The 19,026-nt window shown below is 18.9% G+C and overlaps 4 protein-coding genes and 2 pseudogenes across 6 annotated transcripts; 5 read left to right on the forward strand and 1 right to left on the reverse strand.

Annotated features, from left to right (window-relative positions):
- The first annotated feature begins 753 nt into the window (after window positions 1–753).
- PmUG01_00064500 lies at window positions 754–1,451 on the forward strand (annotated as a pseudogene). Its single transcript is given in 4 exon segments — window positions 754–963; window positions 978–1,082; window positions 1,097–1,201; window positions 1,215–1,451. Coding segments are annotated over 4 exon segments (657 nt in total).
- Window positions 1,452–3,924: 2,473 nt separating this feature from the next.
- Window positions 3,925–4,911, forward strand: PmUG01_00064600 (fam-l protein; the record flags this gene model as incomplete). The annotated part of the gene is made up of 2 exons (XM_029005256.1): window positions 3,925–4,011; window positions 4,138–4,911. The coding sequence occupies 2 exons, from the start codon at window positions 3,925–3,927 to the stop codon at window positions 4,909–4,911; spliced, it is 861 nt and encodes a 286-aa protein (XP_028859141.1).
- A 2,835-nt stretch (window positions 4,912–7,746) lies between these two features.
- On the forward strand, window positions 7,747–8,404 carry PmUG01_00064700 (annotated as a pseudogene). The gene is given in 3 exon segments: window positions 7,747–8,103; window positions 8,118–8,213; window positions 8,228–8,404. Coding segments are annotated over 3 exon segments (630 nt in total).
- A 2,527-nt stretch (window positions 8,405–10,931) lies between these two features.
- On the forward strand, window positions 10,932–11,919 carry PmUG01_00064800 (fam-l protein; the record flags this gene model as incomplete). The annotated part of the gene is made up of 2 exons (XM_029005267.1): window positions 10,932–11,018; window positions 11,146–11,919. 2 exons carry the CDS (start codon window positions 10,932–10,934, stop codon window positions 11,917–11,919), a joined length of 861 nt encoding a protein of 286 aa, XP_028859142.1.
- Window positions 11,920–14,446: 2,527 nt separating this feature from the next.
- On the forward strand, window positions 14,447–15,438 carry PmUG01_00064900 (fam-l protein; the record flags this gene model as incomplete). Its single annotated transcript, XM_029005278.1, has 2 exons — window positions 14,447–14,533; window positions 14,662–15,438. The coding sequence occupies 2 exons, from the start codon at window positions 14,447–14,449 to the stop codon at window positions 15,436–15,438; spliced, it is 864 nt and encodes a 287-aa protein (XP_028859143.1).
- Window positions 15,439–18,085: 2,647 nt separating this feature from the next.
- Window positions 18,086–19,026, reverse strand: PmUG01_00065000 (fam-l protein; the record flags this gene model as incomplete). The annotated part of the gene is made up of 2 exons (XM_029005289.1): window positions 18,086–18,823; window positions 18,949–19,026. The coding sequence occupies 2 exons, from the start codon at window positions 19,024–19,026 to the stop codon at window positions 18,086–18,088; spliced, it is 816 nt and encodes a 271-aa protein (XP_028859144.1).

A 19,026-nucleotide genomic window follows, 5' to 3' on the forward strand; every position in this document is an offset into this window, starting at 1 on the left:
CATTATTACTATTGTTATATTTTTAAAATAATCTATATTTTTTACGAAATATAAGAATTTCTTCAAATATATGATGTTTATAGAATTGGAATTATTAATAGGATAATATTCTTAAAATTCTTTTTATTGCTTATATATGAATAGCAATATATTATATATACATTCTATATGGTATATAAATTCAATATTCCATATAAGTAACTAATATTTTTTCTTAATTTATTATGAAACTAGTGAAAAATTATTTTCTCGCTGTATCACAATTAATAGATAAATTACATACTTTGAATACTTATGAAATAATTGAAATTTTTTCATATTAGTAAATTTTTTTTTTTTAAATATTATTATGATAAAAATTATATAATAAATTTTGAAAGATAGTTTTCTTTATAATTGTTGTAAATAACACTACAGTTATATATAATTAATTAAGCATCTAGGATGCAATAATAAAAAAAGAATTTTATATAAACATAGCAACTTAATTATTAGAAGTATATTTCATTATCTATAATACTCTGCTTACTGAATATATAAGAATATTAAGTATTTATATCAGGGAACAAAAAATTAAGTAAATCATATTTACTAAAATTGCTGCACTTATCCTTTTAACAGGGATATTATATTTTAACAGTGATGTAGAGTGATAACATTATTCAAGGATATTTGTATTGTTCATATTATTAGTGTTTTATATTTATTAATATTGTTTCTTACCTTTAGATTTTGTATCCTATTAAATAACAAATATATACATTTCTTTTTTTTTTGAGTAATTTTAAGAAATCCTTGTATAAGAAGCAGAATTTGAAGGTAACTTCAGATATAGGAACATATAAATTATTAGCAAATTTTAAACAAGATCAGAATTTATATATAGTAGGATTATAAGAAGATATACTATACAATAGAATGAATAAAAAAAGAGATAATTATAGTAATAAAAAACAGACCAAGGAAAAAATCGAACAATTAGTAGAAGTTTATTAAATAAGGTTCAATATTATACAGAAGTTATAGTTTATGATAATGAAATAGTTGATGGAAAACATTTCCATTTTAAAGAACAATTGGTAAATAAAAATATTATGATGATTTTCTAGAAAAAAATAGGAATATTAGATATGTTACTTTAAAAAAAATAAAACTTAGAAGTTATGGATTTGAAGTTTTTATATTTTTTCTTTATTTTTTTGTGGGTAATAGGTTTATATATATTATATGGATTGGAAATTTTTTTTATTATAACTAATTCACTGTTAACATATTGTTTAGAAAACTTAAAAGAAAAAATAATATTTATAAAGAGTTTATAAGTACAGCGTTATTTTCTAATATTTTTTAAGTTAATTTTCATTATATTGACTCTGATACTTATAATAGCTATTCCGAATATCTTTAGAAATAATTAAAAATACTAAAAAATTAAACTGATGACTTCTTAAAATGTATAATTTTTAATATGTATTTTTATATGGTGAGTATATGTGAAGTAATATCATTAATATTTTTAGTGATATATTCTTAATAAACTCACTTATAACAGCTGTAACTTTATGAATGCATATGTGTTTACCAGGTCTTTTTATTATACAAGAGTATAAAATTATGTTTTCCACTTATTTTGAAATATGAACGTTCCAGTGTTTTCTAATTTGTATTTTAAATTATTATTTAAGCTTAGTCATGTATATTTGCAATAATATATATATTTCTGCATTAATAAATATATCTATGAATATATATATATGTAGTTTTAGAAGAACATAAAATAGATAATTCATATAATTTTCTTGAAATAAAATAATTAATATTTGAACTAAAAGTGCTTCTTCCTATTTTAGGTCTCTCTTAATTTAAAATTATTATTTGTTTACGTTATCAAGAAAATATTTTATTATTTTTAAATTAACAAAAAAAGTGTCTTTTTTTGTATTTAATGAAATTAATTGAGGGTATTATGTTTCACTTATATATATACAAATATATTTTTTTTTTTTTATATATGCTCGCAATATTTATTGTGAAACCTATTTAAAGGTTCTTTAGTTTTTTTCTGAATCGCATAAATATTATAATATTATAAATATATTGTAAAATAATATGCTATGTAATTATGGATTACGTATAATTGTTTACCTACTTATGAGTTCTAAATCATTATAATTTAGATAGATGTTTATATCCAGTTACTATGTTTTTAGTATTCGTAATTTTACTGTTATTTCAATTTTGTATAAACTACTTAAATGTAAATTATATCGAAAAATTATAAATATATATATAACACTTTATTTTTATTTCATATGTCATTAAATGATTAAATTAATGAATTCTTTTAATCATATATTAATATATATTTATATAAATGTTTTTCTCTCTATTTCATACTTATAAAATTTCTAAAAAAATTATATCTCTATAAAAATAAATACTATCATTAGACGTAATTAAAATAAATGCGTACTTTCTACAGTCCATCACTTTTAAGCATATATCTATTCTTACTTCTATTTTTCATGGTTTTCCATTAATATATAAAGTAGTGATTTATTAATTTATTAAGAATATACAAATATATATATAGTTTTTATACACGACTATTTTTTCTATATTTATAATATATATTTTTCAAATAATATAAAAGTACAAAAAAGTACGAATTATTTTTTTTATATATAATTTATAAATACAAGTTTATAGTTCAGTGTTTAGGTTCAGATTATATCTAAGAATTATTTAACATTCATTAGTGTAATTTTTCTTTTTAGTATGCATTTTATGTAGAAATTATTATTTTTGATTTAAAATATGATTTTACAGTGAATAATGGATACTTATTTTGACTATTATATCATAACAATTACGTGATTTTTGATTAAATTAGATATTATAAAAATTTCATGAACACCTACGATACAATAAAATAATAAAAAAAAATGATACTCATCTTTATTCTTAAATTGACTGACGAATAAATTATCGAACCAAGGTTATGCTATAATGTATATATTTTATATAATCAACTCTTTTTTTTCTTTTTTTTAATATTTTATATAAAATGAATATGTCCTAATAAAAAAAATAAAATAATATAACTTGTTTCATTAAAAGTATTTTATTTAGAAGTAAGGTGTAAATGAATCTTAACTAAAATTCACAACTTTCAAAGGTTATTTTACAAAAATAAAAAATTATAATTTATCTTTTTCAAAAATATGTATTGTTCTATTGATTTGGTTATATGCTATATCTTCAGTTTATTAAATATATTATAGAAAATTAGGGAGCGAAGATTTTTTAATTATTAAAACAAGAAATATTCTTCAAAGTGTTGCATTTTTCGTATATTATTACGTTGTTATAATTATTAATATCTTAATAATAATTTTTTCCAAAATATAGTTCTTATAAAATTATAATTATTAATAGGAAAAAAAAAAAATATATAATTATTATCTCACTAAAGGAAAAATGAATTATCCCTATTCTCTATGTTCTATATTCCGTAAAAATTTAATATATCAAAATATTAGAAATTAATATATTTATTTTTATATTTTTAAAAGTATTAATAGAAATACTTCATTATTTCAATATATTAAATAATTTAGTTATACATTAGAAATTATTAATAATGAATTGAAATTTTATAGTTCTAATGAAAGTTAGTTCTTTATAAATAAATTTAAAAAAAAAAAATTATAACAAAATTTTAACCTTATATATCATTGTCTTTGTTGTAAAAAATATTATAGTTATATAAATTTCATTTTATACACAAAAATAAAAAATAATAAAAATAAAAAGGAATCAAAATAAATAATCATTGTATTCTTTATAATTAAAATAAAAAATTATAGTATAATTGTTAAATTATTTCGTAGTTTATTTATTACTGTATTAATAAACTATATAATGAAACAAAAAATGAACATGCACTTTTTTATTAAAATTTTTACATTTATCCTTTCATTTTGGATTTACCATTTTAAGGATGATGCGGTATTATAATATCATTTAAGCTTATTTTTATTTTTCATAAGTTTGTGCTTTATTCTTTAAAATAGCTGTTTTTGTACTGATACAACTTATTCCCTCTAGCGAATGAATACATATTATGTTTTCTAGGATACGATTAACAAGCTCTTGGATGAAAACTACATCATTGATAATAAATTTTGCACAAAATACTATCGATTATTAGCAAAGTGTAAAACAGAAAGGGATTCAAGTATTTCACAATTAAAAGATATACCAAGAAACGAAATTAATGAAAAAAATTATATATCTTATTCTGCAAAACACTCAAAATCAAAGAATAAACCATCAAATGAAAGTTCACCAAGGGGCAAGGAAGGCTACAAACAAGATATTAAAAATAATTCTTGTATATTTGAAAAAAAAAAATGTTCCTATTTCGAAAAAAAAATATTTAAAGAAATTGATTTTATAGATTTTCTTAAAAATAACAGAACAATTAGTAATAATACTTACAAAAAAGTAATACGTAAAAAATACGGATTACGAATTGCTACACCTGTATTATTTTTCTTGTTACTGTTAATATTAATGATAATAGATATATCATTAGGTTTATCATTTGAAAAGAGTTTGCTGATATCATTGGTTAATTTAAACCCTTTTAGCGTTAAGGAATCGCAATGGTTTTTGTCTCTTTTTGAAAAGGTAAAAAGTTTAGATTGGTTGTGGAAATCTCCATTATGGCCGACGATTGAAACGTTGACGTATGCAGACAAGAAAAATGTATTGTTAGGGCGTTTAATTGGTGTTCCATTATATTTCCTTCCTTTCGTTATATTAGGTGTTACACTTATAATAGCGCTCATTTATTACCATAAGAAAGTTAAAAAATATGAAAATATTAAATTCAAAAGAAGGTAAAATGAATAACAAATTAATATAATTCCTTCTGAAAATAAGTCATTAATATTAACATTTGCAAAACCATTAGTGGTGTACTTTATAGAAATAAGCATAGATGATTATATTTTATAAATACACCACCATGTATGTGGCATTTTCGATAAACTATAAAGATGTATACTTTTAATTATTTTCTAAATTTGAAAATTTTTAATTTTTTCAATTAGTTCTATAATATTTCAGATAGCTTATATATTATGCGTTCATATACACATTTTTATATTTCATTTTACTTTCGTGAAACATAAAGATATATACTTTGAAATGAATATAAAATAGCAACATTCATCTGATTTTATTGAGACCTGTTAATTACTATTTGATAAAGGAATGAATGTTTTTTTATTTTTTGCATACTTTTGTATAAAATGACTATTTTATCAGCTTAGAAAATATATTAGTAGGTTTAAATTAGAAATTAATGTATTTATTTAGTATTTAAAGAAAAGGATTGAATATATTTTATTCCTTTGATATGTATATATTTATTTTATTTATTAAAGAAAAAAAACTAATGTTTATTTTATATATTTTATAAGAAATATATCATAAAACAAAACTATTGTGAAAAAGTTTAAATGTACTTTTAGATTTTTTCCCACTATACATATTTAAGTTTATAAATATATAATAAAAAAGTATCCTTCTTGAACTTTAATTATTTATAATTGTTTAAGAATTTACTGGATTATACTGTTCACATTGAAATGATGAGTTAATAACATTCTCTATTTTATTATTCAACTTAATAATGGAATTAATCCAATTTAGAATAAATTGACTAAACATACATTATATTGAAAATTTATAAATAAGTGAGCTATATATTTTTTATATTAATAAAATATCAAATAAATGAACTAGATGTAATCATATTTTAACAGATATATATAATTCTCTTTTTTCTCATTTCCATTAAATTAATATTTTAAATATATCTGAATGTTTGTAAAAGGATAAATTATAATTAGTGGCAGCGAAAATAAATATATATTTTCCACAATTAAACATAAATGTTCATTGTTTTTATATATATTTCGTATTTTTTGTGTTCATAAATCTATCAAGTAAAGAATTAATATAAATTTAGGTTGTATTAAAAAATATATAGCTTTTATTAACGATTAGTATTTTCTTCAAATTAATATTGATAGTTAATTAAATATAATAAATTTAATAAAGTATAACTCATTCTTCATGGATTATTTATAAATACATTACATTTTTTTATTTGTTACGTAAGATTTAATAAAATATATTTAAAGAGTTACCCTATATTATTTTTATAAAAATATTTATTTAAATATGTACAGTGCAATGTATCCGCACTAATAGTTTTTGGACCAATTTTCATATCTTAAATTTTATATCTCTTAGATTCTAGTGCAAATTACAATGTAATATTAATGTATGTTTTATACATCACATTTGTACACAATTTAAAAAGTGTTATATAATCAATGCAAATACCCATGCATATTATTTTCTTTGTAAAATTATACTTATAGTCTATACAAAGTGATACTACCACAAGTGAACAATTCAGTACTTTAGGAGTTGATTCATTTCTAATAAGAATTTAACAAAAAGTATACATATATATTTTTTTTTAAATATTCAATATCATTATATTTTATTATAATATCTGCACTTATTAAAATAATATATATATATATTGAATAATTATACTGCGATAATTTTCTTTTTTTATATATTAATATTTCTTTAAAGTATATACACTAAATTAAAAAAAAAACAATAAAAATAAATTAGATAAACATAACAATTTTTTATTTAAAAATATGAGGCAAATTAAATCCAATAAAAAATTATGCTAGGAAAATAAAAAATTAGTGCTTATTCTGTACTTAAAATATATATTTCCTTATATATTAGGTAGTTAGCTAAAAATTCAACTTTTTATATATATTATAAGCTATAACAGATTGTACGTCCTAAAGGAGTAACTAAAGCAAGTGTTATACTTAAGATGACTTAAAATGTTATCTTTTCATTTATTATTACTATTTTGTTAAAATAATTAATATTTTTTTAGAAATAATTAGTTCTTCTAAAATATATTGTTTATAAACATTGAATTATTAATATGATTACACTTTAAAAATTATTAATAATTGCTTCGATATGTTTAGCAATGTAATATATGTATACTCTATACATATTATAGTGTATATAAATTCAATAGCCATATAAGTAAGCACATATATATTTTTTTAATTCACTATGAAAAAGTTTAACGCAGAATTTTTTCATTAGTGCATTATATAGAATAATTAAATTATATATTCTAAATATTTTTGAAAACATTGAAATTCGTTGTTTTCAATGAACTTTTTCTTATTCTAAATAAAATTATTATAAAAACTATATAATGCATTTTTAATGATAGTTTTCTTTATATTCTTTGTAAATAGCATTATAATTATATATATTTTATTAAATAATTATGATGCGTTAATAAGAAAATTTTTTAATTATATATAGCAGCCCTATTATTAGAGATATATTTAATAATTATTAATTTTTTCTTTATTGAATATATAAGAATATTAAGTATTTATTCCATAGAATAAAAAATTGAATCAAAAACATTTATTAAATTATCTGTGTTTATCCTTTTAATATGGTAATGCTATTTTAACAATGATGTAGTAAGATAATACTATTTAAGCATATTTGCATTATTCACATTTTTCGTGTTTTACTTTTATTAATACATATATAAGTTTAGACTATTCTTTTAAATAACAAATAATTACTTCTATATTGTAGAGAATGTTTAAGAAATATTTGGATTATAACTCTCGTTCTGATAAAAAATCAGATAGAAAAAATTGTCTATAACTATTAAAATATAAAAACGATGAGGATTCAATTATAGTGGGGTTACAAAAAGATATATCATATAATAGAGTAAACCAAAAAAAGGATAAATATATTATTGAAAAGGGTATCAAAGGAAAAAAAAAAAAACAGTCTTATAGAAGTTTGTTAAATATTGCTCAATACTATACAGAATTTTTGGATTATAGTAATGGAATGCTTGATTAAAAACCTTCCCATTTTAATAAAAAATGGATCACAAAAAAAGATTATAATGAATAATTTGGAAAAATATTAAGAATTCGTGATTTAGCTTTAAAAAAGTAAAATTTAGAAATTAGGAATTTGCGTTGTATTTATTTATTTTTTACTTGTTGAGAATATGATTAGCTATATTAAAAGTATTAGAGTCATTTGAAAATCGTCCATAACAATTAAACCTTTTGTAAAAATTTTGGAAGTATATATATAAGATCTTCTAAAATATAGCAGTAAAAGATTATTATTATATAATATTTTTTTTTGCGTACTTATTACATTAGCTGCCATACTTATATTAGCTATTCTTAAGATCTTAAGAAATAATGAAAAATATAAAAAAAATTAAGTTCATAACTGTGCAATATTAACAATAAAAGTATGCATTTTTTTGTTGTTAATATTAAATAATATATTTAGTTATACATTTTTAATAAACATATCTATTATAGCTATAATTATATTATTAAATATATGTATACATTGAATCTTTGATGCATAATAAAAAATTATGTTCTTCATTTTTTTCGAATTTGAATATTTTAATATTTTCGAATTCATATATCAAATTATAGATTTAGGTCTTCTAAAATGAAGGTTTCTTCTTATCATTGTAGTATTTACATAGATGTTCATGTAAAATATATGTATCCTGGTTAAAATGAATATATGATAGCGCACATCACATAATTTTATAGAGCGGAGATAATTTATACTTGTATTAAGAAGTGCTTCTTTTTATTTTACGTGTTAGCCTATTCTAAAATTATTATTTTTTCATGATATTAAGAGAACTTTTTATTATGAATAACTTAACAATTAATGTGCCTTTTTTTTATATAATAATAGTTATCGAATGTATTTCATTGTATTGATATGTGCATATACATTTTTTCTTTTAAGGAAAAAAATTAATATTTATTTTATAAAATAAGCTTTGTGAGAAACATTATAGAAAAAATTGTTATTGCAAAAGGGCTAGTAATATATACTTAATTTATTATTATTTTTTTCTTGCATGGACTAAATATGTGATTCCATATATAATAAAATATTATATTTATAAATTATTCCTTATTTATAATTATTAATTAACTAAGAAACTATTAATGATCAAAATTATGTTAAATGTTAAAACTAATAATTATATTATGACTGTTCTTGATTGTAGTGATAATGCAATTTTATAAAAATTAATTAATTAAACATCAAATTGAAAAATTATAAATAAATATATTATTTGTTTTATTTATTTTGTATACCTTTAAATAATAAAATTATATAATTACTATTAATCTAATATTAATAAATAATATACGTTTCTCCTCTTACTTTTATCCAATCATAATAAATTTTTTAAAAAATATATGTCTTTGTAAAAATCAGTATTATCATTTGGAGTAATTGAAGCAAAAATGTATTTTCTATGTCCAATTCATCATGTTTAGGTATCTATTTATAATTTTAAGCTATTCTTTATGGTTTTTTATAAGGATATTAAGTAAATTATTATAAATGTTATTGTAAATATATATAAATACATATAGTTTATATTTACCTTACTATTGCTTTCATATATAGAATTCTCATTTTTTAAACAAAAACAAAAAAAAGAAAATTTTTGTTTTTTTTCCTACATATAATTCTTACATTCAGTTTAAATATTGTAATTTAAGTATTATGAATCAAGATATTCCTATGAATTATTAAAAAATTATTACTGTAATGTTTATTTTTAGTGGCAATTGTACTTCTGGAATTATTAACTTTTGGTATTCGTAATTTGTTTCAATAAAAAAGAGCATACAGTATTTATCATTTGATTGTTACTATTTATCAATTTTTGATTAGATTATATTTTATAACCATTGCATGAATATCTTATTTAATAAATTTATAAGTAAAAAAGAAAATCAATTCTATTATTGGATTTATCAAAAAATAAAATATTTAACCTATATTATGCTAATATGAGCATATTATACACAATAATTACCATTTTTTTCTTTATCATGTCAATAAATTTTACGAAATATATATTTTTTAATTCAAAAATATAGAAAAATGAAACTTGAAAAATATAAAAAAATTTCACATAGTATTAAGGTGTGAACCATTTTAAGTGTATATTTCAACTTTCATATGTTAATGAAAGAAAATAAAAAATTATAATATATGTATATTTAAAATATATTTTGTTTTATGTATATTGTAGCATGCTATATATTCCTATTTAACAAAATATTATAGAACATTAAAGAATGAAAGTATTATAATTATTATAATAAGAAATATTAATGAAAATATATCTTTCTTCATAATCATTATTATTATTTTAATTAATAATTTATTAATAATAATAGCTTTTCCAAAATACATTGCTTATAAAATTTGAATTGTTAATAGGAAAAAAAAAAGTAAAATTAGTAACTATTCTCTTAATATAGAGAATAATGTATTATCTCTATTCTCTATATTTCATAAAATCTCAATATTTCGAACTTATAGGAAATAATATATTTATTATTTTATTTTTAAAATTATCAATAAAAAAAAAATTAAATAATTACTATAATATAATAAAAAATTAATTTATATATTTATAATATTTAATAATGAATTAAAATTTTATTATTCTAAGGAAATTTATCTTATTATAAATAAAATTAACAAAAAAAATTTATGATATATTGCTATTGTTATTATTCCTTATCTTTCTATTAAAAAATATAAAGATATATATATTTTAAGTTTTTACTAAAAAATAAAAAATAATAAAAAAAATGATATTAAATAAATAATCATTATATTTTTTGTTATTAAAAAAATATTATATTATTGCTAATCTATGCCTTAAAATATTAGTAATCTATATAATGAAACAAAAAATTATATCACTTTTAAAAATTAAAATTACTGCGTTCATCTTTTTAACTTGGATATTCAGTTTTAACAATGATATAGTACGTTAATATTACTAAAGTGTATTTGAACTATTCATACGTTTTGTGCATTATTTTTATTAATACTACATTTTATCTTCAGAATAATGTGTTTTTTAAATAATGAATATTTAATTGCTTTTTTTAGAGTAAGATTAACAAAATTCTGGATGAGATATACATCAATAATAGAAAATTAGATACAAGATCTTATCGATTACTAGAAAAATGTAAACAAAATAAAGTTTCGAATGCTACATGGTTAAAACAAAAGATACCTTATAATGGAGTTATCAAGGAGAATGCCATATATAATAATGTAGAGGGGGGAATAGGAAAAAGGGAGCAATCAAATAGAAGTTCATTAAATAATGTTGTAGGCCACAAACAAGATATTAAAAATAATTCTTGTATATTTGAAAAAAAAAAATGTTCCTTTTTCGAAAAAAAAATATTCAAAGAAATTGATTTTATAGATTTTCTTAAAAATAACAGAACAATTAGTAATAATACTTACAAAAAAGTAATACGTAAGAAATACGGATTACGAATTGCTACACCTGTATTATTTTTCTTGTTGCTGTTAATATTAATGATAATAGATATATCATTAGGTTTGTCATTTGAAAAGAGTTTGCTGATATCATTGGTTAATTGGAATCAATCAGTACTATCATCAGATTGGTTCACAAAAATTTATAACTGGGTGAAAGACGCAGATTGGTTCTGGAAGTCTCCATTTTGGGAAGTAACTACGTCATCAACGGATGTTGCTAAGAAAAATGGATTGTTAGGGCGTTTAATTGGTGTTCCATTATATTTCCTTCCTTTCCTTATATTAGGTGTTACACTTATAATAGCACTCATTTATTACCATAAGAAAGTTAAAAAATATGAAAAAATTAAATTCAAGAAAAGGTAAAATTAATAACAACAAAATATAATTCTTTCTGTAAAAATTTAATATGAAATAATATTTGTACTATCATTAATTAGATATGTTATACATATACTAATATTTCATTATATTTTATAAATGTACAAACGTGTATATGGACTTTTTGATAAAAAATTGTAAATATGTCTGCTTTTAGTTATTTTTTTAATGTGAAATTTTTAAAGTTTTTCAGTATATATTATAAATTGTAATTTCATCTTGACTAAATTTTATTTCTTCATTTTTAGATTTTTGCATTTCAATAGATTTCCATGAAAAACATATATTTCTTCGTTTATTTGAATATATAGCATCACAATTAATATAATTTTATAGAAGGGTGATAGTATACATTTATAGATAAAAGTGTTTCTTTCAATATTACATGTTGTTCTAACCTAAAAGTATTATTTATTCAGGCTATTAACTTACTATTTTTTAGTGAAGAATAAATCTGTATTCCTTTGTTCTTAATGATAATAAGTTATCATATTTAGTTAAATTTATATATATATTCTTATTACATAAAAAAAACGAAATAGTTATTCTATAATATATGTTTTATGTAAAATATATTGTAAATATTATAAAAACTATTTTAATGTATATTTATTTTTTCTTGAATTGTAAAAATGTGAAATCGTAAATAAACAATAAATTAATATACTTTCTAATTACGTATTATATGTAATTTCTAACTTATGGATTTAAGTAACTTCAATTAATGGAAGAATTAATACCAATTATTATACTATTTTTCCTCCTAATTGTAGTGATAATACGATTTTGTGAAAGATAATAAATATATACATTCTACGTGTTTTTTATGTATTATGCAATTAATTGATTAAATTAATGAATTAAATTTAATTACACTTTAATAGATATTATATATACTAATATTTTTTTTCTCTTTCTCTCGTAATTATAAATCTCCAAAAATATGTTATTAACGGAAAAAATTTAAATTATCATTAAAAATAATTAAAATAAATATGTATTTTCTACAATATTTCCATAAGTTGCATGTATGAAATTATATATTTTTTTCTATCTTTTATGGTTCTCTATATATATAGTAGGTAAAGATCTAATGTTGTTTTCTGAATATATAAAACACATATAGTTTATATCTAAAAATAATAAATCATCTACATTTATAATATTCATTTTTCAAATAAAATAAAAGTTAAAAAAAGACTAATTCTTTTTTTATATATAATTTATAAATACTAATTTTGTGTTTTTGAATAGAATTTAAGAGTCCTGTTCAGATTCTTGCTAAGAAATATGTTACATTTGTTTGGTTATTTTTTGTTTTACAAAGACTTTTACATGTATTATTATAAATTGGGGGTATTTGTGATATCTTATGAAAATAATAAAATATATTCTATTGCTATTTTATTATTTCCCTTGCATAATAATTTATTTAGTTTTATTAGGTTAAAATAACATAAATGTCTCCAATAAAATAAATTTCCAGCAAAAATGGATACGTATTTTTGTTCTTTATATATATAAACGTATACAATATTAATTAAGTGTTATTATTATATCTGTATATTTTACATAACATTTACTCTATTTTTTTGCTTTTTTACTAATTTTTTATTAAATATATATATTTAATTAAAAAAAAAAAAATAAAAAAAATAAATATACGGATTTACAAACTTATTAGTTACGAAAAATGGTATAAATAATATTTAATTAAATATTATAACGGTTAAACGCTAAAATATAAAAACAAAATAACTAGACTTTAATTAACTTTAAAAAAATATATTTTTTTTTATAAATTACGTAGCATATTATTAATGCAACTTTTTAAATACGTTATATACTGTATAAGAATGCATATATTTCTTCAGTCACTAATACAATCAGTACGAATAACGTAGCACAGTATGTTATATATAATTCTACTATCTTCATTTATTATTGATATTATTATTTTATTATAATAATTAATATTTCATTAACATTAACTAGATTTACAAAATATATTTTTTGTAAAATAAAAAAAAATTAATAAAAAAAATATAGTTATAATTAGCTATTATTATCTTAACATACACAACAATGTATTATATATGTTATATATATTCTATATATTCCCCATTTTACATAAACTTAATATTTATAAATATTAAGTAATCATTTCTTTTCTTTTAAATGTATCAATAAAAAAAATTATTTAATTACCTAGTAAAATAAATTGCTAAATAATATATTTTAAATATTTTTCGAACGAATTCAAATTATGTTATTATAATGTAAAATACTTTTTTTAACAATAAAATTAATATAAACATTTTAAAATATATTTTTAAATTTACTTTTCATTTTTGCTGTGAGATATATTGAAATTTTATATATTGTGCTAAGATATTACTAAAAATAAAAAACTAACTTAACATATAAAGCATGATTTATCATTAAGAGAATATTGCGTTTCTGTTAATTATTTGCATACTGGATATATTGCAGTATTAAAGATATATATATTATGGAACAAAAGGTTAAATTTCTCTTTTACATGAAAATTTATACATTTATCCTTTTATCATGGATATGCCATTTTAACAATGATATGGTATGGAAACATTATTTAAGGATATTTACATTATTCATATTTATTATATTTTATTTATATTAATGGTATATTTTAGCATGAAGTTATTTTAAATTTTAAATAACAAAAATTGATTTTTTTTTTTTTAGAGTACATTTAACAAATCCTCGGAAGAAAACTACATCCATTGTAAGAAATTAGATACAATATCGTATAGATTACTAGCAAAATATAAACAGGATAATGTTTCATATGTATCAGATTTAAAACAAAAAACACCATATAACAGAGTTAACGAGGAATGTGATATAACTAATAATGAAAAGGGAAACACAGGAAAAAACAAACAATCAAATGAATGTTCTTCAAAGAATCCGAGAGGACAAAAACAAGATAAGAAGAATAAAAATTGTACATATACAACAAAAAAATATTCCAATAATGAAAAAAAAATATTCAAGGAACTAGATTACATAAATTTTCTTAAAAATAACAGGACAATTAGTAATAAGCTTTACAAAAAAGTAATATGTAAAAAATACGGATTACGAATTGCTACACCATTATTATTATTCTTTTTGTTCTTAATATTATTCATAGTAGATTATTCACTAGGTATTTCAATTAAAAAGAGTTTACTTATATCACTAGTTAATTCGGCCCCTACTGACGTTTTTAAGTCGGATTGGTTTACAAAAATTTTTGAGATGGTAAAGGACAAAGAATGGTTTTGGAAAATTCCATTTTCGGAGGCCGGAGATATATTAGATGAAACTATGAAGCAAAAGAGTTTATTATGGCGTTTATTTGGTATTCCTATATATTGCCTACCTTTTCTCATATTAGGTGTTATAGTTATTTTTGTCTTTTTTTATTACCATAAAATAGTTAAAAAATACAAAAAAATTAATTATAGGAAAAGATAAAATGAATAGTAGGAAATATAATTTATTCTGTAAATTATTTATTAATATGAAGCAATATTTGTTAAATAACTAGTGATATACTTTATAGACATATTCACATTGCTTATATTTCATAAATGTCCCAACATATATATAGTCTCTTTGATAAAAAGAAGTAAATATGGATATTTTTAGTTATTTTGTTAGTGTGAAATTTTTAATTCTATCAATTTTTTACTATTTGTGTGTCCATGATTTAAGAATTATGGTTTCATATATATATTTTTGTATTTGAATACATTTTCATGAACAATATATGCATATGCTTTAAAATGAATATATATTACCACTATTTATCCAATATTATTGGATTGTGATAATTTACACATGATATAAAAATCGTTTCTCTTCGTTTTTTACATTCTTCTTAGTCTCAAATTATTATTTTTTCATTATATTTTGAAAACATAATATTTGTTTTAAATTAGCAATAATTATGTCTTGTATTACATTTAATGATAGAAATCGGATGTATTTCCTTTTATTTATTTGCACATTCATGTATATTATTTAAGGGAAAAAACTCAATTTTTATTCTATAAAATAATGTTATGAAAAATATTGTAGAAAAAATATTTATTGTAAAAAGTTTTTTAATATTCATTTAATTTTGTTATTTTAATTTGATTTTCTTGTATATCCTAAATTTGTAAATTCATAAATATATAATAAATAATATCTTTATGTAATGTTGCTTATTTATATTTATTTAATAACTTAGGTACTCTAAACCATTACAATTATGTGAAATGTAAAAACCAAGTATTACATTATTATTGTCTATAATTCTAGCAATAATTCAATTTTACAAAAATTAGTTCAATATATATTTTATTGGGAATTCATACATAAATATATTATATGCTATTTATATGTTTTGTGCCATTAAATGATTTAATGCTTTAATTAAATGTATTCATATATTAATTTATAATATGTATGAATCCTTTTTTTCACGCTCCCAAAATTGTAAATTTCTTAAATATGTTATTTGTCGGTAGAACCACAAATTATCATTAAAAATAATTAAAATAGATCTATATTTTCTACAAAATATTCATCACTTTTTCGTAATTATTTACATATTTATGTCTACTATTTATGGACGTATATAAATATATTATCTAAAAATTTAATATTAATATAAGCATATACAAAAATACCTATAGTTTATATTTACCGTTAGTAATTCTTTTATAGCTATAACTTTCATTTTTCAAACAAAATAAATGTAAAAAAATAAAATAAAATAATTTATTAGCTTGTTAAATATACATAAATAAAATGTATCTAACCAAAGAAAATATTATCTTGTATTTATAAATCACCTATAAAAAAATAATACATTTTTTTTAATTTTATTTTATTAATGAAATGAACTCTATAGATATAAATGAGTTAGAAATTATCAATATAGATTATCTAAGCGTTTATGCACCATTAAAGAAGCATTTGTTCCTTGGTACATTTATAAACAAAAATAAATACATACATATTATTATATGATTTCATAAAATATACATATTTTTTAACTACTCAAAATTAAAATTAAAATTTTCGCAGATATGTATATCATATTTTTAGGAATTTACATTTAAAAAGTATAAATTTTTTTTTTGAATTTATTATTTATTAATATGCGATCAAATTTAATTCATTAAATTAGTTCTTAAATGAGGTATAAAATAAAAACAACATATAATATATGCATTTATTAATTTTCAATTTGACATATATAAAATTATTTTACAAAAAATTTAAGTAAAGTTGCAATTATGAACTATGATAAATTGTTTAATTCTTATGTTGTAAATATTCATAGTTCCTACAACAGCAAACAATTATAAATAATCCATATATATATATATAAAGAATATTATTTTTCTATATATATATATAGCTTCACATTTATATCATGTAAAAAAAAACTATACACTCATTAAATAAAATTTTACAAAAAATATATTTTATTACATGTTTGTTATAAAACCTATTTTATAGAATAAATATTAAATTTTATTTAAGTAAAAAATAAAATATGCTTATATATATATCAATACAGAGAAATATACTCCATTTCAATGCAAGCAGAGCAAGACAAAATTATTGTTAATTTGAAACTAATAATACATTTTTTTAATTATCTTAACAAATGATTATTTTTCAATAGAAAAGGGTAAAAAATGAAAAGTACTCTTTTATATATATTTGATATAAATTATCACACGAATTCAACAAAATTATATGAATTATCCTATTATATATTAATTATAAATTACACATATATATTTTTGCTAAAAATTTATTTAGAGATACAAATATATGCTTTAAGCTATAACATATAAAGTTAAAATGATTCTTTATAATACAAATTGAAAAATATTAAAACTTCGAAATTTACAAAAAAACTAAGAATATAATCTTTTACAGTTGTACACAAAAAATATTTGGATTATGAATGTGCATTCATAAAGTTTAAGAAGTTTAGGAAGCATTTATTAAGTATATCATTAATGATACTACGATTATTTCATTATACTAATGACTTCTCTAGATAAAAAATCATATTCCTTACTATATATTTTACTTTTTCCTGTACTTAATATTTTCAAATTTTTTTACTTTTGTATGATAATAAAATATCGCTACTACATTTGGTGACACCTAATATGAAGAGAGGTAGGAAATAAATTAGAAAACTAAAAAAACTACTAATAATACTAGACTTGTAGCTGGTCACTCTCCCTACCGTCACTTTTATTTTTTTTACACCCATCCAGCTAAAAGGGGAAGCAAACAACCATTTATTAAAAGGATTCATCCATTTAGTTAATGAGAACATCTTCAGTACAACAAACAAATTCCCTATAAGACCATAACCACAAAACAAATCAAATATTAGTGATATTGATAAAAACAAGAACAATAATAAAGGTAAAGCAATTCGCAAGCCACATTTTTTACGTATAATCTTTTTGTAAAGCTTATCACTAATATTTTTGTTGTTTTTAAGAAAATCGAAATAATCAAGTTCCTTAAATATTTTTTTTTCAAGACGAGAATATTTTTTTGTTTCAAACATGCACGATTTATTTTTAATTGCTTGATTTTGTCTTCTCGTGCTTTTTGATGAACTTCCATTTGATTGTTTGTTCTTTACTTTTAGCGTCTTTTCATAATTAGATATATTATATTTTTCATTCTCTCCATAATTTGGTATCTTCTGTTTTAACCCTGCAACATATGAATCCTTAATCTGTTCACATTTTGCTAATAAACGACATATTTTTGTATCTACATTTATATCAAGATTGTAATACTTATCCATAGATTTGTTAAAATTAATCTAAAAATAAGAAGTGGATATATGTCATTTTAAAGAAAATAAAATGTGATGATAAAAAAACAGTACTACTAAAATTAAATCTAGTAATTTTTGAATAAAATAAATTTCCTCTAATAAAATTATACTACCATATAATTGTAAATATGATATATCCCTTTTAAAAGTATAAACGTATAAATTTTAATTATAAATAGAATCTTCAT

The sequence above is a fragment of the Plasmodium malariae genome (assembly GCF_900090045.1).
Source record: "Plasmodium malariae genome assembly, contig: PmUG01_00_39, whole genome shotgun sequence".
Lineage (NCBI taxonomy): Eukaryota > Apicomplexa > Aconoidasida > Haemosporida > Plasmodiidae > Plasmodium > Plasmodium malariae.